Source organism: Sturnira hondurensis, unplaced genomic scaffold, assembly GCF_014824575.4.
Source record: "Sturnira hondurensis isolate 20B ecotype Veracruz unplaced genomic scaffold, ASM1482457v3 Scaffold0004136, whole genome shotgun sequence".
Classification (NCBI taxonomy): Eukaryota; Metazoa; Chordata; class Mammalia; order Chiroptera; family Phyllostomidae; genus Sturnira; species Sturnira hondurensis.
The window spans coordinates 9,896,091-9,914,464 of NW_028076767.1; the positions used below are offsets into that span (position 1 = coordinate 9,896,091).

Here is an 18,374-nt window from a genome sequence, read left to right on the forward strand (position 1 = left end):
AGGAGTGCCACAGAAGCCTACTGGAGGGCATCTGCCATAGGCCAGGAAGGTGCCCAAGGGCACGGGTGCTGACTGCTGGCAGCCACACGGGGTGGGGGGTGGGGGGCAATGTGAGAGAAAGCACTGGAACTGGGGAGCAAAGGCCCTTCCTCTTACCTTTTTTCCCATTTTTTCCTTTTTTTATTGTTTAATTGCAGTTGTCCCCATTTTCCTCCCATTACTCTCTCTGACCCTACCCGCCCCCACCTCCCACATTCAATACTCCCCTCCCTGCCCTTGTCTTTGTCCATGGGTCCTTTATACTTGTTTCAGCACCTTTTATAATGTGAATACTGGGAGGTAAAGGAGAAATGTTAGAGGGTTCTCAAGAATCACAAAGGAGGGCACAAAAGGTAGGTTCAGAGCCGAGAGGCAATAAATTGACCATTGGCAAAAAGTACAACTCATATGATCTGCTTTATAAATCAAAGTATCATTCTCAACAGTGCTTCCTCTTACCTGGAAGAAATTTCTACAGTGGAATCATCCTCTATTCAAAAGAGAGAGCAGCACTTTTCTCTGAAAGTTCTTGCTAAAAACTATAAATGCTATTTATGGCAACTGGAAGGTGTGTTATCTGGAATTCATTTGGAGCTTAGGACGGGTAGAGCCTTCTGGTTGTCAAGAGGACAAAACTGATATTTTAGTGATGGGAAGGGAGGTGGAGCCGAGGAAGCTGGGACGCTGACCAGCTTCAGATAAATCCCTAAAAGATAATGTAATTGATAAAAGGCTTTGCACACTTCTTAAAGCTTTCTGACTGGTATTGTTGGGTACTCTTTTTACTTCTTTCCTGGCTGTAAATAAAGCAATTGTAAGAGAAACTGTAACAATTTAAAAAGCCGTAGAGTATGTCTTTGAATATTTTAGATAGTATGCACTTGATGACAAACTGCTGAAAAATTGGTTGAGTGATTCAATTTTTGCATTAACAGAGTCCCCCCCACCATATTTTTTTGTGCAGGATAAACCAGGCAGCAAAGAAAAAACCAAGACACCAGGAAGAGTTTTACCACAGTTGGCTATGGTAATTTACCTCTACACTGTCAATGAAATTTTGCTGTGTTAAAAATGTTTATTAGTTTTCAAACTTGTAAGTAACTATCTAATTTTGAATTTTGTGCTTTATTTGATTACTTTCTAATGGATAAATTCTATGAGGTACACATATTCGGAAAAATAACTGTCTTAATAAAGTAACTGTAAAGTATAATTTCCTTGTTGTATACAGAGTAGCTAAATGTTCTGGATAGAAGAATTTCTAAGATGGACTAGCAGAAAGTTTCTCAGTGTTGGAGTCAGAAAATGGAGCCAGGTGACAGCTTTGTCCCTAAGGGCTCTGTGACCTGAGATGGCCACTTAGCTCTCTGGGCCCCAGTTCCCGAGCTTGAACACGAGCAGAACTGGTGACCTTTGAGATGTGTCTTCCAACAGTGAACTGGTCACAGAGAATTCCTCAGATCCTCCCATCTTTTTTTTCTATTATGACTATACCTTGTCATTGTCCTGTGAAAGAGGCAGTTAATAAACATTTTCAGCTGATAAGTGCTGAGTCAGATATACTTTACTATAATAAATTTTACTATCTAGCAATTATGTTGTGTTTAAACTCATTGGATTATACTCTTTTGACTTCTGGAAGTGAGCGTAAGTGGAGGCTCAGTGCAAACATTATTTGTGTGTGTGTATAAAATACACACATAAAATATACCATTGTAACCATTTTAATTGAACTGTAGTTCACTGGCATTAATATTGACATTGTTGTACAACCATCACCACCATTCATTTCTATTACCCTTTCATCTTCCCAGACTGAAACTTGACCCATTAAAGGTAACCCCCTACTGTCCCTCCTCCCATCTCATGGCACCCCCCATTCATTCTCCTTTATGAATTTGACTGCTCTAGGCCTGTGCATAATAAGTTAAGTCATGGAATACTTGTCTGTTTATGTCTGGCTTATTTCATTTAGCATAATGTTCAACCAAAGCATTATTTTTGAAAGATAGTATAATAGCTAAGAACAAACTATGAAATTGAATTTGTGTTTAGAAGAGCTTTCTGATAATTTAAGAGGAAAGACTTATTTTATTTAGAAACTTGAATTAATAGTCTTTGATGACCTGGCTGGTGTAGCTCAGTGGATTCAGCGTGGGCCTGCAAACCACGCACTTGTGTTTCAATTCCCAGTCAGGGCACATGCCTGGATTGCAGGCCAGTTCCCAGCAGGGGACTCACGAGAGGCAACCATACGTTGATATATCTCTCCTTCTCTCCTTCCCTTCCCCTCTAAAGATAAATAAAATCTTTTTTAAAAAGTCTTTGATGAAGTTATATAGAATATTCCAAAATGCACATTTTAATATAAAATATGCTTTATTGATAACCTGATTATTATAATGCCAAATTCTGTAGAACTGAGCTATAGTGTGATTTCCTTAGTTCTGCAAAATCCATTTTAGATTGTCTAGTTTAAAAGATAAGCCTTGAAATGGGGTAGACATTTTATTTTCTCTTTAAATATTTAACATATTTTAAAACAAAAAAATTGCTTTTAGTCTGTTGTGTCTTGTTAGTGTAAAGGTTTAGAAATGTAAACTTAACTTATTTCATATTGAGTGGCTGCGTTTCCTGTCAGAGCATGCGATAGTCTACAATATTTTTGTTGGCTGATTTAAACCTGGTTTTATGTTCACATTTGGCCACATATTACATTTTTAGCATTCTTTGAGTTTTATGTGTTTTAAAGGAAATATGATTTTTAAGATGTTTTTTAAAAATCCATTATTTTTTTAAAAACACTTTCTTTTGAATGTTAAGGTTTAGACTTAATTAAATACCATTTTCTGGCAGTAGTTAAGACCAAGAGTGATTTTCATCACAGACCTCATGCCTTCTGGAGCTGATCCTTACTGAAACCAAAGCCAAGGTGACTCGGCTTTGGCAGCTCCCAGCCTCCGTGAGCCGGTGACCTGACTCTCACCCTCTCTGCACATCTCACCCAGAGCACTTCCACAAATCTCAGATCCTTTATGGAGCGAGATGAGAGGGAAAGGCAGGTGGATGGATGGAAGAGCGTTCATGTATGCATTGTCTTAGCCTATTTTCCTGTTAAAGAGGAGCCTGAAACAAGGACTTGTAAGTGGGTAGTTTATTTGGAAGCAACAGTAAAGGACCGAGCAAAGTAAAACTGGGAAGGAGGAGCAGCCTGTAGAAGCACCGTCCAGCCAGTTGGTCTGCATCTGAAAGGAAGATGTCCACTCAATTGTCAACAATAAAAAATTAGTATATTTTATTTTAAAGTCCTTCCGTCTGTGCTTACTGAAGAGCCATGGATTCTGGTAACAGTGGGTCTGTGGTCTGGTAGGGGAGTAACCGGATTGAGCTAATCAGTTGTTGCCTTTTGAAAGACTTAAGTGTTCCTCTATCTGCCACAGTCCCTGCCCCTCCAGTGCTTCCCGGCACTGAAACCAAGTGCAGGTAGCTATCAACACCAGCCTTCCTCTCTGTCTTGTATGATACCTGCCTCCACTGGTGCAAGTACAAGAGTCTAGGAGCCCTGCCTCAAATGGTGGAATAAATGTGTGAGTTTCCAGAGTAATCTAGAGACACGTAAGGTCCTGAGGACAGGAAGCCTTTCGGAGCTGGAATACAGTGGAACTCATTAGTGCTGGAGACCGTCAGAGAGTGCCTCTCATGAAAATGGAAAGCTTAGAAACTGCTTTCCAATGCCTGGGGGTGAGTAGACTTTCTGGAATGAACGTCCCAGTGTTAGTTACAGGCGCCACATCAAACCAGCAGGAGAGCCTTTGGTAATGCTTTCCAAATGTCTCATCGCAGGGCCGCTCCCGGGCTCGAGTAAGGTGTGCTGTCGAGGGCTTGTGCCTTCTTTCCAGGTGCCCTGATTTGTTGGAGAAAAATGTCTGTGTTTACAAGTACTCACGCATTTCATTAGAAAAGGTTTTTTTCCTGATCTAGTTTTATTAATGCTATTTAACTTCCACGTTGCAGGTTAGTACCAAGCCCCAGTGGCAGCAGGCCCCTCCATCGTTCCATCTGAGCGCGAAGCAGGAGGACGCTGCTCCAGAACAGTTTACAGTTAAAAACGAACAGTCCTACGGTGGGAGCTTTAATATTCAAACTTAGGTTTGAGAAAGTTTTCTAGAGGAAGAAATCACATGACATTTAGCTAATAGAGGAGTGAAATCGTAGAACGAAAATAACCTTTATATCAAGTAGAAAATTTTATCTCAAATGTTTTCCTTCAGAAAATGATTGATTCCAGTTGTGAGCTATTTTAGGCTGTTGTAAATGTTATAAATGCTGACATTTTAAGAATAGAGATGTTTATAATCACACTTTGATATATTGTAGTCAGAAGTTTCCTCTGCATCAAAGGCTAGGAATTTTTTTCTGAGAAGGATTTTAATAAGTTGCAGACATTATTTCCAAATTAGTCATTTTAGTATTTTTTATTATTTCGACTCATCAGGTTGATTACAGTGAATATTAACTTTTCATCATGGCTTTTAAATAGTCTGAAATAGTTTTGTATTCTTTTTTTATCATAATTTTAATTTTGTTTATTTTAAGAAGGTTTGATGCAAATGTAATTGAGAATTTGAGTTCATTAGCATATTATTCAAAATATAAAGTAAATTAATTAAATAATATAGGAATAGTGTTTCTATTATGATGACATAAAAACAAGAGTAGTTTAACTTCTTGATAGCCAAAGAAAACTAATTATACTTATGATAACTTGAGAACTTAAAGCACATAGCTTTAGCTTTCTTTTTAGATGACTAACTTATGCTTTTCAAAAATTTAGTCGAATACAAGGAGTATGTTGGAAAAAAGGGCACATTATTGGACCAAGTGGAAGATAGTCGTGCCGGGCCATCTACTTCCAAATCAAAGGGCAAATATCCACATAAGGAACGAGAAAACTTTAGAAGCACTCTTGTTAATATCATTATGTAAGTTCTATAAGCTAATCAGTGTGTGTTATCCCTGTTAGAACCCATGAAACTATCTAAAAATATAAGAATTCTGTGCATTGCTAAGGATGCCCCAAGGCCTTATTGGAATGAGGTCAGGGTAAAATGAAGAATGAAAGATTGAACCTTAACCCTATTAAGTGTATTCCTTTTTAAAATATCATGAGTTGAAAAGGTATAAACATTAATACTTGATGTTAGCCAGAGAGCAAAATGTCTAGGAGCCCTGGTTGTGGTCAAGGTGGCTGGTGGAAGATTTGGGCCAGTCTTCCTTTTCCCCATCTCATTGGCTCAGGTAATGTGGTAACTTGCCTGCATTGTGGGCCTCCTTGTTTAGAAAGGGAAGGAAGTGGGGTGAAGTGATCAGCCCTTGTGAGCAGAGCCTGGGCTTGGCTGCTCTGACCTTTAGATCCGTGTATGGAGAACAAGTCAGATGTGCACAGTAGTTCCTTTTTGCTTGTTTCCTCACAGCTTCCTGCTAGTCATCAGTACTCTCTTTCTGTCACTATAGCTCTCAAGGTGTACACTCTGCCATTTGTGAACCAATAGAATTTGACGACACATTTCAGTAAGCAACTTACCCACAGAAGCCCGTTCAAGTGTTTTCCATGCGGCATTTTGCTGGCTGGCTGGCTGTCTGGAAGTGGGAGGGGGCAGTGGGTGCTGTGTGCTTCCAAAGGGAAAGAGCGTTCTGTGGAGCTGGACTGTGGGCATGTGCCTACACTAGAGTGGTTTGGAGTTTGCTTTTGACAGGCGCCTTTAGGAGATTACTAGCTTGACTCACTTAGTTACTTTCTTTGGTTAAGCACTGCCAAGTGTCACGAACAGTATAAAATCGACAGTCAAAACCATGGGTGGTAAGCCTCTGGTTAAACATTTTTAGAAGAAACATTTTCTTTACACACTGTCCTGGCCAAAACCGAAGATTTTTTTCAACCCCACCCCCTGTGCCTGTCATTACTGGTCCTGGTATGACTGAGGATAGAACCCATCCTGAGTTTCAGCTTCATACAGGGGTCTGGGTTTGAATTCCCCATTTCACTCAGGCCCACACTGTCATCTCCAGATGCATGGGATTAAAGTCCAAGGCACACCCCTCCAAGGGCAGCCGTGGTCTCAGGATTTTGCTGATTGCCTTGCCTTGTGGTTCCAGTTTTTCCTCCTGAGTATTTTCTTTCTTGTGAACTCAGCTACTATTCCCAGAGAGTTTTTGTGACACATTATTCATTCAGTACTTAGAGAATGGTACCGGGAGGTTTTACAGATTATTCTTGCTGCTGTGTTGTAAGAAACAAAAGTCTCATTCATTTTATGTCATTTTTTAGTGATGCCTTTTATAAACAGGACATGGGTGGACTTACTGAAATCTAATCTGACAGTTTCTGTACTTCAATACTATATTTAATGCCATTCATGGTGTAGAGTTATTGGTATTTCTTATGGATGTGGGCTTAACTTCTACCAGTTTAGTTTGTATATTTTATTCAGTATATGTTACCTTTGCTTATTTTTTCTGCATTCTGTTGAATTGAATTTTCTCTCTTCTCCCTTTATTCCTGTTGACTTAAAAGCTATCAAATATATTTCTGTTCTTTGAGTGATTACTCTAACATTTAAAAACCACATATTGTAATTTATTTTTTAAAGTTTAAAATTTATTTTATCTTTTCTTCCTGAATAGCACAAACAAATCTTAGCTCTAACTCAGTTCTGAACTATCCTTTGCATTTTCCATGTGATTATATTTATTTTATTTCTTACGCTTCTTCGTATTTTTAAGTTTACACTTACTTGGATTTACTAACATGTTTTCTAATTTGTTAGAAAATTGCCTATGCAGTGCACTCTTCACTTCTGTGTTCTTTCTTTTCTTTTCTTTTTTTTTTGTGCTGAAGCTTATTCCTTAGTTCTTTCATTAGGATCTGTGGAGGGTAAACTCATAACTCTTATCTCTGTAAAGATCTCTATTTTGCTGTTACTCTTGAATTAGTGACTTAGTTGACTATAGAATTTAAAAATAATTGTAGCTTTTTCCCTGAACATCTGGAAAACATTAGATTGAAAAACATTAACTATTATTTTTGGCATATGTTATTTTTCCAAACTTTATTACAGTACACATTGACAGTTAGTGAGAAGGAATATGTTATTATACAGTATCACTGACCCAGATAAAGCTGGGAATCACACATGCAGTGATGAAGAGGTTAAAGTTATCCTAGAACAACTTATTTTTCCTAGAGATGTGAGCTATGTCCTTCCACACAGTGGAGCCCCAGAAGTCACAAAATGTGGCTTATATCTGGTATAGATTTTGAATTGAATTATGGCTAGAAGATCATTATATTATAGGAACCCTTATCAATAATAAATACAAAAGAGCATATGAGCCTCTATGTCACTCATTGTTAATTTGTTATGTGTCTAGAAATCAGATAAATGGTCTTTTGAAGAATGAACCTGTCTTCCGCAAAACTACATTTAAAGTCTTTTCCAGCAGTGCTCTTTTAAATCCAAAATATATAAATAACCATGTATAATTTAGGAGTAACTCAAGAATACTCCTTGACGTCCAGTCAAGATGGCAGCATAGGTAAACATGGCTTGCCTTTTCACACAACGACATCAAAATTACAACTAAACTATAGAACAACCATCATTCAGAACTGTCACAAATTTAGCTGAGTAGAAGTCCTGCAACTACAGAATTAAAGAAGAAACTGCATTGAGACTGGTAGAAGGGGCAGAGACAAAGAATGGTCCTACAACCACAAGTGGCAGATAAAAATCTGGAGGGATATCTAAAGAATGAAGAGTCCCACCCCACACCAGGCCCTCCTAACCCAGGGTTCCCATGCCAGGAAGAGAAGTCACCATAACTTCTGGCTGTAAAAACCAGTGAGGATGAGGCTGTGGAAGACAGAAATGCTGGACTCCCTGATGTTCCTCTTAAAGTGCCTGTACACAGACTTACTCAGATTCACTCCCTCTAAGCTCCAGTATGGGGGTAGCATTGAAAGGCACCAGAGACATACAGGGATAAACTGAATTGTCTGGCAACAGAGCAAAAGCTGGGGGGCAGCTTTCTTCCAGACAGAGGTGTTGGCAGAGCCCCTGTAGGTTTTCTGAGTCCTCCCACCACAGAGCCACGGAGCCAGCAGGCAAGCGCTGTGTCTGAGACTCCATCAACCTGGTTCACACTGTTTGCCCCACTCTGGTGGTTCCCTGAGGCCCTGTCCCACCTAACTTTCAGGTCCACCCAAGCTGTCCACACAAGCTGTGGCTTTTCCATATGAGTAGCTTGTCTTGACTCATGCTTCAGACTTTCCTAAATTCTCTAAAAAAGGCAGCATCTGGCTTCAGTGAGCCCCATATCTCTCTCTGAGTTGCTCCAGGCCCAGCCCAAGCAGCAGCCAGCTTCCATTCACAGCTTGGCCTCTGCCGGGTACCTCTAAGCCTGGGACAAGTAGTAGCCATCAGTAGATCACTTGTTAGCTTGTGCTGCGTGACCCCAGAGAGAACACAGGTAGCGGCTGACCTTGGACATGCCAACAGCAAACAAGGTTCAGCTACAACAGGAGAGTGTACGCAGCCCACACAGTGGGCATACCTCGAGTACCAAGCTTAGGTGATAGGGGAGGCTGTGTCACTGGATCCTACAGGATACCTACTACATTAGGCTATCCTGTAGGGTAGCCAGGAAGGCGTAACAGCTCTACCTAATACACAGAAACAAACACAAGGTGGCTGCCCAAATGAAGAGATAAAGAAACACGGCACAAATGAAAGAACAGATCCAAATTCCAGAAAAAAAAAACACGAAACAAAATAGAGTTAAACAAGCTACTAGATGCAGAGTTTAAAACACTGGTAATAAGGATGCTCAAGGAACTTAGTGAGGACCTCAACAGCATAAAAATGACACAGTCAGAAGTGAAGGATATGCTAATTAAAATGAAGAACACTTTACAGGGCATCAACAGTAGAGTGGATGAAGCTGAGAATCAAGCCAGCAATTTGGAACGCAGGGAAGCAAAAGACAACCAATTGGAACAATAAGAAAAAAAAAAGAATCCCTCCAAATGAGGGTAGTTTAAGGAGCCTTTGAGATAACTTCAGGTATAGCAACATTCACATCATGGGGGTGCCAGAAGGAGAAGAGAGAGCAAGTAACTGGAAACCTATTTGAAAAAAATAATGAAAGTAAACTTCCGTAATGTGGTGAAGAATATAGACATGTTAATCTAGGGAGTGCAGAGAGTCTCAAACAAGATGAACCCAAAGAGGCCTNACAACCAATTGGAACAATAAGAAAAAAAAAAGAATCCCTCCAAATGAGGGTAGTTTAAGGAGCCTTTGAGACAACTTCAGGTATAGCAACATTCACATCATGGGGGTGCCAGAAGGAGAAGAGAGAGCAAGTAACTGGAAACCTATTTGAAAAAAAGATGAAAGTAAACTTCCCTAATGTAGTGAAGAATATAGACATGTTAATCTAGGGAGTGCAGAGAGTCTCAAACAAGATGAACCCAAAGAGGCCTACCTCAAGACACATCATAATTAAAATGCCAAAGGTTAAAGACAGAATCTTCAAAGCAGCAACAGAGAAGCAGTTACCTACAAGGGCACTCCCCTAAGACAGTCTGCTGATTTCTCAAGAGAAACTTTGCTGGCTAGAAAGGATTGGCAAAAAATATTGAAAGTGATAAAAAGCAAGAACCTACAACAAAGATTATTGTACCCAGCACATCTGCAGGGATGTCAAACTCATTTTCACCAGGGGCCACATCAGCCTCATGGTTGCTTTCTAAGGGATTCTGTCCTGAAATTACTTCAGCCCTTTGAAGGCAACTGCAAGGCTGATGTGGCTCCTGGGGAAAGTGAGTTTGACACTCCTATTTAGATCAAAGGACAGGTAGTTTCCCAGACAAGAAAAAGCTGAAAGAGTACACCACCACCAAACTAGCATTATATGAAATGTTAGAGGGTCTTCTTTAAGGAAAAGATAAAAAATATGAACAACAAAATGGCAACAAATACATATCTATCTCAATTGCATCTAAAAAAAACAAGAAACAAACCAGCCAAACAGTAACAGAATCATAAATACAGATACAGAGTGCATTTTGTGGGTTGCCAGATGGGATGGGGGTCAGGAGGATGGGCATTAGGAGTGAAGGAATCGAGAAGTACAAATTGGTAGTTACAGAATAGTCAGGGGAGTGTAAATTACAGCACAGGAAACAGAGCCACCAAAGAACACACGTGGGCATGACCCAGGGACACGGACAGTGGTGTGGGAAATTGTCTGAGGGAGTGCGGGTGGAGCAGGACAAAGGTGGAAAAATCGGGACAACTGTAATAGCATAATCAATAAAACATAATTAAAAAATAAAAAAGAGAATACTCATGTAACATTTAAAAGAAGAGAGAGCTTTACTTTTGAGTAATGAAGAATGGGTAAAGCTCATGAAGCAGGACATGGCCTCTGAATTAGGTCTTACAAATCATTTCCAATGTAACTGTGTCTCCATGGATAAAGAGAAAGTATTTGGGAGAAACATGGTACCAGACAAATATGTATACTGTTTATAAAATATTCAACAATTTATTTTTCCTTATGATTTAACAGAAGACAGCTTTTATCTTTTTATATATATTGATATGACTGTTTTTCAATACACATTTACATAGTGTGTTTATCATTTTCTTAGGCAAGAAGATACTGTTGTAGACTTACCAACTCCTGATGAAAGTACATTCCCCAAAATGACCACTTCTCCAATAGAGAAAGACATCTTGGTAATGGATACTGGTTTCATCTGTGTAACTGGAAAGAAAAGAATTGTCTGAAGATACATTCATACTTTTGAGATTAATCTGTGTGCCTCCCTGTGAAACTCTGTGGAAGGGGGAGTAAATATGGAATTCGATAAGCTTGCCCCATGGAATTAATGGAGGGAATCATTCTTTCCCTTGTCACCTAGACCGCATTCAAAGAGTCCCAAGTTTGCCTGCTCCCTTTGTTAACGCTGGCCTCAGTCTTGTATGGCTTTTACATGTTTTTATTCTTCTATGAGAAATTATCTTGATTATATAATATATGCTTTACAAAGACTATTAACTTACTTTAGAAATAGCAGTCTTTGAGTATTTCAAATATAGAATTTTAAAAGATGTAAATATCAAAGACTTTAACATTGCTAGTTTGCATTTAAACTTTTTTCAAGTAAGTGACATATTTTAAAAACTAATGTATGTTGAAGTTAACTGTCCAGTATTAGAGAAATACTATCATGCCTTAAAATGAATATTCTATGCACATATTTAATAGCAGCTGTAAAATGACAGTATGGAATATTAATAGGTCATTTGGAAATTTCCTAAACCCTGTTGTATTACATTTCTGAGATTAATGTATAGGGATACTGATGCCACCTGTAGCTTTGAAGATCTACTTCTGATTATATATAATAAAAGGACAAAAACTAACATACCAAATTTTTACCTGTTTATAAAACATTGAACTCTACTTCTGCATGGTCTTCATTCAGTAATATAAGTTGATGGTTTACAGTAGAATTAGGAGCTAAGATAAAGGCTTTAATTTTTTTAATTTAATTCTTGTTCAAGTACAGTTTTCTGTCTTGTATTCCCAGCCCTGCCCCCTCCAGTGCTCCCCACCTCCCTCCCATTTCTGCCCCCCACCTTAGTTATTGTCCATGTGTTCTTTATACTTGTTCATGTGAGTCCTTCTGCTTTTCCCCTGTGATTCTCTCCTCTCTCCCCTCTGGACCCTGTCAGCACATTCTGTATTTCAGTGTCTTTGGTCACATTTTCCTTGCTTGTTTGTTTTGTTGTTTAGATTCCTGTTAAAGGTGATATCATATGGTATTTGTCTTTCACCACCTGGCTTATTTCGCTCAGCATAAAGCTTTCCAGTTCCATCCATGATGTTGCAAAGGGTAGGAACTCCTTCTTCCTTTCTACAACATAGAATTCCATTGTGTAAATGTACCATAGTTTTTTGATCCAGTCATTGACCGATGGGCATCTAGGTTGCTTCCAGCTCTTGGCTATTGTAAATTGTGCTGCTATGAACATCGGGGTGCATAGGTTCTTTTGGATTGGTGCTTCAGGGTTCTTAGGATATACTCCTAATAGGGGAATTGCTGGGTCAAAAGGTACGTTCATTTTTAGTTTTCTTAGAAAATTCCATACTGTTTTCCATAGTGGTTGTACCAGTCTGCAATCCCACCAACAGTGAACTAGAGTCCCCTTTTCCCCACAACCTCTCCAGCACTTGTTGTTTGTTTCTTTGTTTATGATAGCCAATCTGACTGGTGTTAAGTGGTATCTCATTGCGGTTTTAATTTGCATCTCTCTGATAGCTAGTGATATCGAGCATCTTTTCATGTGTCTCTGGATCCTCTGTATGTCCTCCTTGGAGAAATGTCTGTTCAAGTCCTCTGCCCATTTTTTAATCGGGTTGCTTGTCTTCTTTGAGTGAAGTCGAGTGAGTTCTTTGTATATTTTGGAGATTAAACCTTTATCTGAGGTATCATTGGCAAATATGTTTTCCCAAGCTGTTGCTTCTCTTTTTATCTTGGTACTGTTTTCCTTAGCCATGCAGAAGCTTTTAATTTTGATGAGATCCCATTTGTTTATTCTTTCCTTTATGTCCCTTGCTCTAGGGGACGTATCAGTAAAAATGTTGCTGCGTCGAATATCTGAGATTTTCCTGCCAATGTTCTCCTCTAGGGCTTTAATGGTTTCTTGGCTTATATTTAAGTCTTTTATCCACTTTGGATTAATTTTGGTGCATGGTGTAAGTTGGTGCTCGAGTTTCATTTTTTTGCATGTAGCTGTCCAGTTCTCCCAACACCATTTGTTGAAGAGGCTATCTTTACTCCTTTTTGTTACTTCCCCCTTTGTTGAATATTAATTGACCATAGATATTTGGGTTTATTTCTGGCCTCTCTATTCTATTCCATTGGTCTATGTGCCTGTTTTTATGCCAGTACCAGGCTGTTTTGATTACAGTGGCCTTGTAATACAGTTTGATTCAGATATTGTGATCCCTCCTACTTTGTTCTTCTTTCTCAAAATTGCAGCTGCTATTCGGGGTCTTTTATGGTTCCATATAAATTTTTGAAGTGTTTGTTCTATGTCTGTGAAATATGCCATTGGTACTTTAATAGGTATTGCATTGAATCTGTAAATTGCTTTGGGTAGTATGGACATTTTGATGATGTTAATTCTTCCAATCCATGAACACGGTATGTGTTTCCATTTGTTTGTGTCTTCCATTTCTTTCTTCAGTGTTGTGTAGTTTTCTGCATACAGGTCTTTTACCTCCTTGGTTAGGTTTAGTCCCAGATATTTAGAAATCAAAGGCATTTTTGTATACCAACAATGAAACAGCAGAAGCAGAAATCAAGAAAAAAATCCCATTCAATATAGCAAAAGCTTTAATTTTCATGCAATATCATATGTATTTTCTAAATTTAGGCAATCTCAAATAATGCTTATATGGATCACACAGAATACTTTTTTTACTTGTAAATAGTTCTCCTAAATATTTTTGCTCAGTAGTTGTGTTTTATAAATATACTTCTGTTATTGTAGTTCTAAATGCACCTTCATTTCTTATTCTCTTTTATATAGAGATATTACTATTATATTCACCATGGAATTGACACAGATCACATAGCCCCAATGGAAGATTCTTGGCTGGAGCATGTATTGAGTTTAGTCCCCCAACACCTGAAAGTCCTCACTAACAGCATTCTTACATTATCTGATGAGATGAGAGAAGATTATCTTCTTAGTGTAAAAAAATCCATAGGTAAGCCAGTATCTCTCTCTACTTTCTAATTTGATTGTCTCATTAAAGGTAATTTTTTAAAATTGAAAGTTAATACCTATATTTGTAACTATTTATTATGCTGTTTCTTGTATTGCTGTTGCATTGCTTGAGATCTTAGGCAAGTTTTATTAATCAAGTACAGCAAAATTTAAAAAAAGATCTATCTGTATGGCTACATTGCCTCAACAAAAGATAGAACTGAAGAAAATTATATCAATTATTTAATTAACAATAATATTACTGATGTCATAAAGTAGAATGTGATTAATTACAAAATTGTTGCTGTGGACCAGGGGTTGGCAAACTATAGCTCACAGGTTCAATCTGCACCACTGTCTGTTTTTGTAAATAAAGTTTTATTGGAACACAATTACACACATTTATTTGCACATTGTCTGTGGCTGCTTTTGAGCTCTAAGAACAGAGTTGTGTAGTTGTGATAGATACCTTATGGCTAACAGAATTGAAAATGTTTACAGTCTGGCTCTTTACATAAAAGGTTTGTTGACTTGTAGTGTAGACCAATAGATTCTAAGACCGACTAATCATCAGAATCATTTAAAAAGTACTGATTATTGGACCTATCTGAATTAAAATCTCTGGGGACTGGACTTTTCAGTCTAAAGGTTCTCCAACTGTTTGTGATATAGTTGTGGTATAATTGAAGCTGTGCTCAAACTTGGAGAAATCATAGTGCTCTGGGGTGGTCTGGGAACCCTTCAGGGAGGAAGGCATTCATTGCATTTAAGACTCTTATTGCATATCCTGGTAATATAAAAATAAAGAGCCAAACTCTTGTCCCCCAAATGTTCCTAGGGTACTAAGGGAGGAGGAAAAATCACTAAATTACAAGGAGAGTAGTAAGTGCAAAGAGGAAGGAAATAGAGGACATGCTTTGAGCCTGCCTTGTTAAGAAGGACTCTGGGGGCACCTGGATTGAGGCTGAAGAATGGAGAACAGTGTGCTAGGTACCGTACTTGGCTTAGGAGATGGAGTAAACAATGGCCAATTTACAGGAAAGGCTCTTCCAGGCTTGGGAGCAGTTCTTATGGCCAAAGCATAGTGTGCATTGTGGGAAGGCAACAGAATTTGCTGGGCTTTACGTGTCTTTTTAAAGCGTTAGAAGATAAAGGAGAGTCAGTGGAGGGTTTTAAGCAGAGTAATACCATATTTGCATTTTAAAAAGAGCATTTTGAAAGACAGGCAGAGAAATTAGAATTAACTGTGAATTAAAGGCCACAGGAGACAGAAGCAGAAGTAGCTCACTTTACTGATTTTATAACAAGATTGTTTCATGCTCTTAAGCAATTTAAAAGAGAACAAGGCAATATGTATATTTGTTTTCTGTGAAGGGAAACTTCTCCTGCTCTGTTTTGTTAACCTTCAATTAAATGATAACTACTTCTTGTAGAATAGCTTTAAAGGAAAATGTAATATTTAAAGCTATTATTATTTTCAAATGAAAGAATAGGTATATTGTTAAGAAACAAATACTCTCAAAAAAGACATCAATTTTTTCATAATTATTTTTTATTCAGAAATGCACAAATTATTATTTTTAAAAACAACATAATTTAAACAATTTTAATGGAATTAGTTTTGCAGTTACTTAGAAACATACTGCAATTAATATAAGGCAATTAATCAGAACTTTTCTATTTTCTTTTAGTTGATTTTGTTTTGAAAGATCCCAGAGAAAAAGATGATAAAAAGGCAGATGAACTACCGCCCCATCGTGCTGAGTAAGCTCTTAGGTTTCTCTAAGAACATCAATTATGTGGCCATTTCTGTGTCTGTGTATATCTTTATACACTGGAATTATTTTCTCATATATATGTTTATATTTTATATACTTCAAATATACAACTGGTAGTTCTAACTATATAAGCCCTGATATGTTGCTTTACAAATTGATGGATAGTGGATAGATGGTTATTCAAGTCATAAGAGCTGCAGAATAAATGTCTTTAAATAAGAATGTTAGTATCTGTGATTTTGTAAGTGGCCTTTACACATTAACAGAGGTGAATGTCAAGGGGATTGCCATAGGTAGGATGGGCTATATCCTTAAAATGTTTTAAAAATAAAGGGAAAAATTAAATGTTTTGTGTCCTCTTTAAGTAAGTCTTTCAAGATGTATATAAGACATACCATGTTTCTGTCTGATCATGATGATTTCTTTTTGGACTCAATAGAATCAAATATTTAGAGAAAGAAATTAATTACCTTATATAATTAATTACCTTATGTAATAAACATTCAAATCTAATTTCACATGCATTATTATCCTGAAATTACACTAAGCCATAAAGAACATGACTTGTATTGTTATTACCATGAGGGATATATCATATTTTTAATTAAAATCAAACCACTATTACTCAAAAAGTACATTGACTATACAAATACTTTCTTTTGATCTGTAAAGAAGATAATGGAATATTTTCTCTTTGTTTTCAGAATGCAAATTCTTCCAAAACCTTGGAGGAAATCTTTTTTAGCTGCAAGAAGTTATATTAGGGATCACTTGAATGCAATTAACCCCACGATGCTGGCTGTGCTAGATTTGTGGCACAGTACTTTTAAGTGAGTATTTCTGGCTTTACTGAAAATTTCATTTTTTTAAGAGATGAAAATTATTTTATTTCATCTTAACTACATATTTGTTTTCTACTTTTGCTGCAAATTTTTAAAATATTGCAAATTAAATGTATTTAAGCATGGTTTTAAATGAGCAATATAGAAGTATATAGAATAAAAAATAAACATTGACTTTATCTTTAATATGATTCTCCCCTCCCCACCCCATACCCCAATTCCACATATACTTCAAGGTGTAATTGCAGTTTGAGGGCTGAATTATTTATCATGCCTTGTTCTAAATCTCACAGAATGCTATCTGCTACAGTCATTTATATGGTTTACAAACCTAGACAACACTGCCCATGTGAATGGTGAGATAAGAAGTTCCTGGGGGGCTGGGACCATACTTCACCACGGGGCCCTGTCCTGGCGGGATGGTGCAGAGCGGATGAGCTCTGGGGGAAGCTGTGAAGCTAAAGAGTTTGGCCCTCGGCTGAGTACAGTTTGCCTCACATTTCAGATGCTCCAGCTTCATCCTGTTCCCTTCCTTGAACTGCCACTTCCAGGCTATGGGGGGACATCCTAGCAGCAATATGCGCCCATGAAAATATATTTCTATACAATATGCAAAAGTAATGCATGTATATTATTTTTCTTAAGAAGGCCTCCCAACAGGCCCCGTTTTATGATAGAGGAGATGGCATCCTGCTCTCCAGAGTGGTCTGTAGGCCTTTGCTCACAGCACCACATTGGTTTTCTTTCACATCCACCCACAAATGGAATGGCCAGAGCATGCTGGGCTGGGGATGAGGCTCTGTTGCTTAGTGTTCGTAAAGGGCTAGATTTCGCTGGTTAGAACGTGCTTTTATGCTAAGTTTTCAAAGCGTTTTGTTTAAAACATTACATTACACTCTTCAGTTGTCCAGAAGAACACATTACCAAAGGTGCTCCAGTAATGGCTGTGCCTACTCTGTGCCTAATGTATTATCCCTGCCAGGTGCTGAATGCATTATAACCTAACAAATGGATGTTAGCTGTAAAAGGAGTGTAAATCAATAGATGCAAAATGTGTTTTGCTTACTAATCAGGATTTTACATTGGTCTTTAAGTAAAAATTAAATACGATGTTCTTTATAGTGTTTACTATCTTTCAGATAACGTAGAAATCAATCACATGGAAATAGGGAAGGAATCTATAATTAAACTGAGGTGAATAACACAATGATACTAATAGGTAATAAATGAATAAACCACATATATTACAAAGATCCACAGCATTGTTGTCAGAAAAGAGGCTGTTTTGGAAGCTGTTGACTGGCGTGAATACTAAGTTTTCTAAAAAAGTCAAAATCAGATAGGTTTTGATTTAGTCCCAGTCATTTTTTAAAAAGTTTTTGATATACTGGGTGTTAATTAGGGGTGAGAAATCCCCCACCATGGTTTCCTAATAGCCAGGGCTGCTTTCTTTTCAGAGGGAGCACAATTTTTGTTTCAGGAGCGGTGGCTTCTGGAAACATTGAGCCCTACCTCCTTTCCTGTTTTAATTGTTCTAGTTGGAAAGCAAAAAGTCAGTTTAAACTGTTCATCAGATACCAATTATTACAATCTTCTTCTCTTTCATAGTGTAGTTTCATAATATTACATACTGTGTTGCTGTTGAATTTAGTTATATCCATTACTATCCATTTTTAAAAATTATATTTATTGGAGGTAACATTAGTTCATAAGATTATGTTGTTTTCAAGTGTATAATCCTGTGAAATATCTGTGTAGTGTATTGCATGTTATCACCCAAAGTAAATCTTCCATCATCATATATTTGACCCCCTTTACCAGCCCTTCCATCCCTCTTCCCTGTGGTAACCACCATACTGTTGTCT

General features: G+C 37.7%; 1 protein-coding gene across 1 annotated transcript in view; it reads left to right on the forward strand.

The window, feature by feature from the left end:
* DNAH7 (dynein axonemal heavy chain 7) overlaps positions 1 to 18,374 on the forward strand; it is a 219,634-nt gene that overhangs the window by 11,426 nt on the left and 189,834 nt on the right. The window contains exons 3-9 of the mRNA XM_037043723.1: positions 1,004 to 1,066; positions 4,054 to 4,162; positions 4,874 to 5,021; positions 10,757 to 10,844; positions 13,710 to 13,890; positions 15,581 to 15,653; positions 16,372 to 16,497. Coding sequence (XP_036899618.1) covers positions 1,004 to 1,066; positions 4,054 to 4,162; positions 4,874 to 5,021; positions 10,757 to 10,844; positions 13,710 to 13,890; positions 15,581 to 15,653; positions 16,372 to 16,497 — 788 coding nt within the window. The remainder of the gene's footprint in view (positions 1 to 1,003; positions 1,067 to 4,053; positions 4,163 to 4,873; positions 5,022 to 10,756; positions 10,845 to 13,709; positions 13,891 to 15,580; positions 15,654 to 16,371; positions 16,498 to 18,374) is intronic.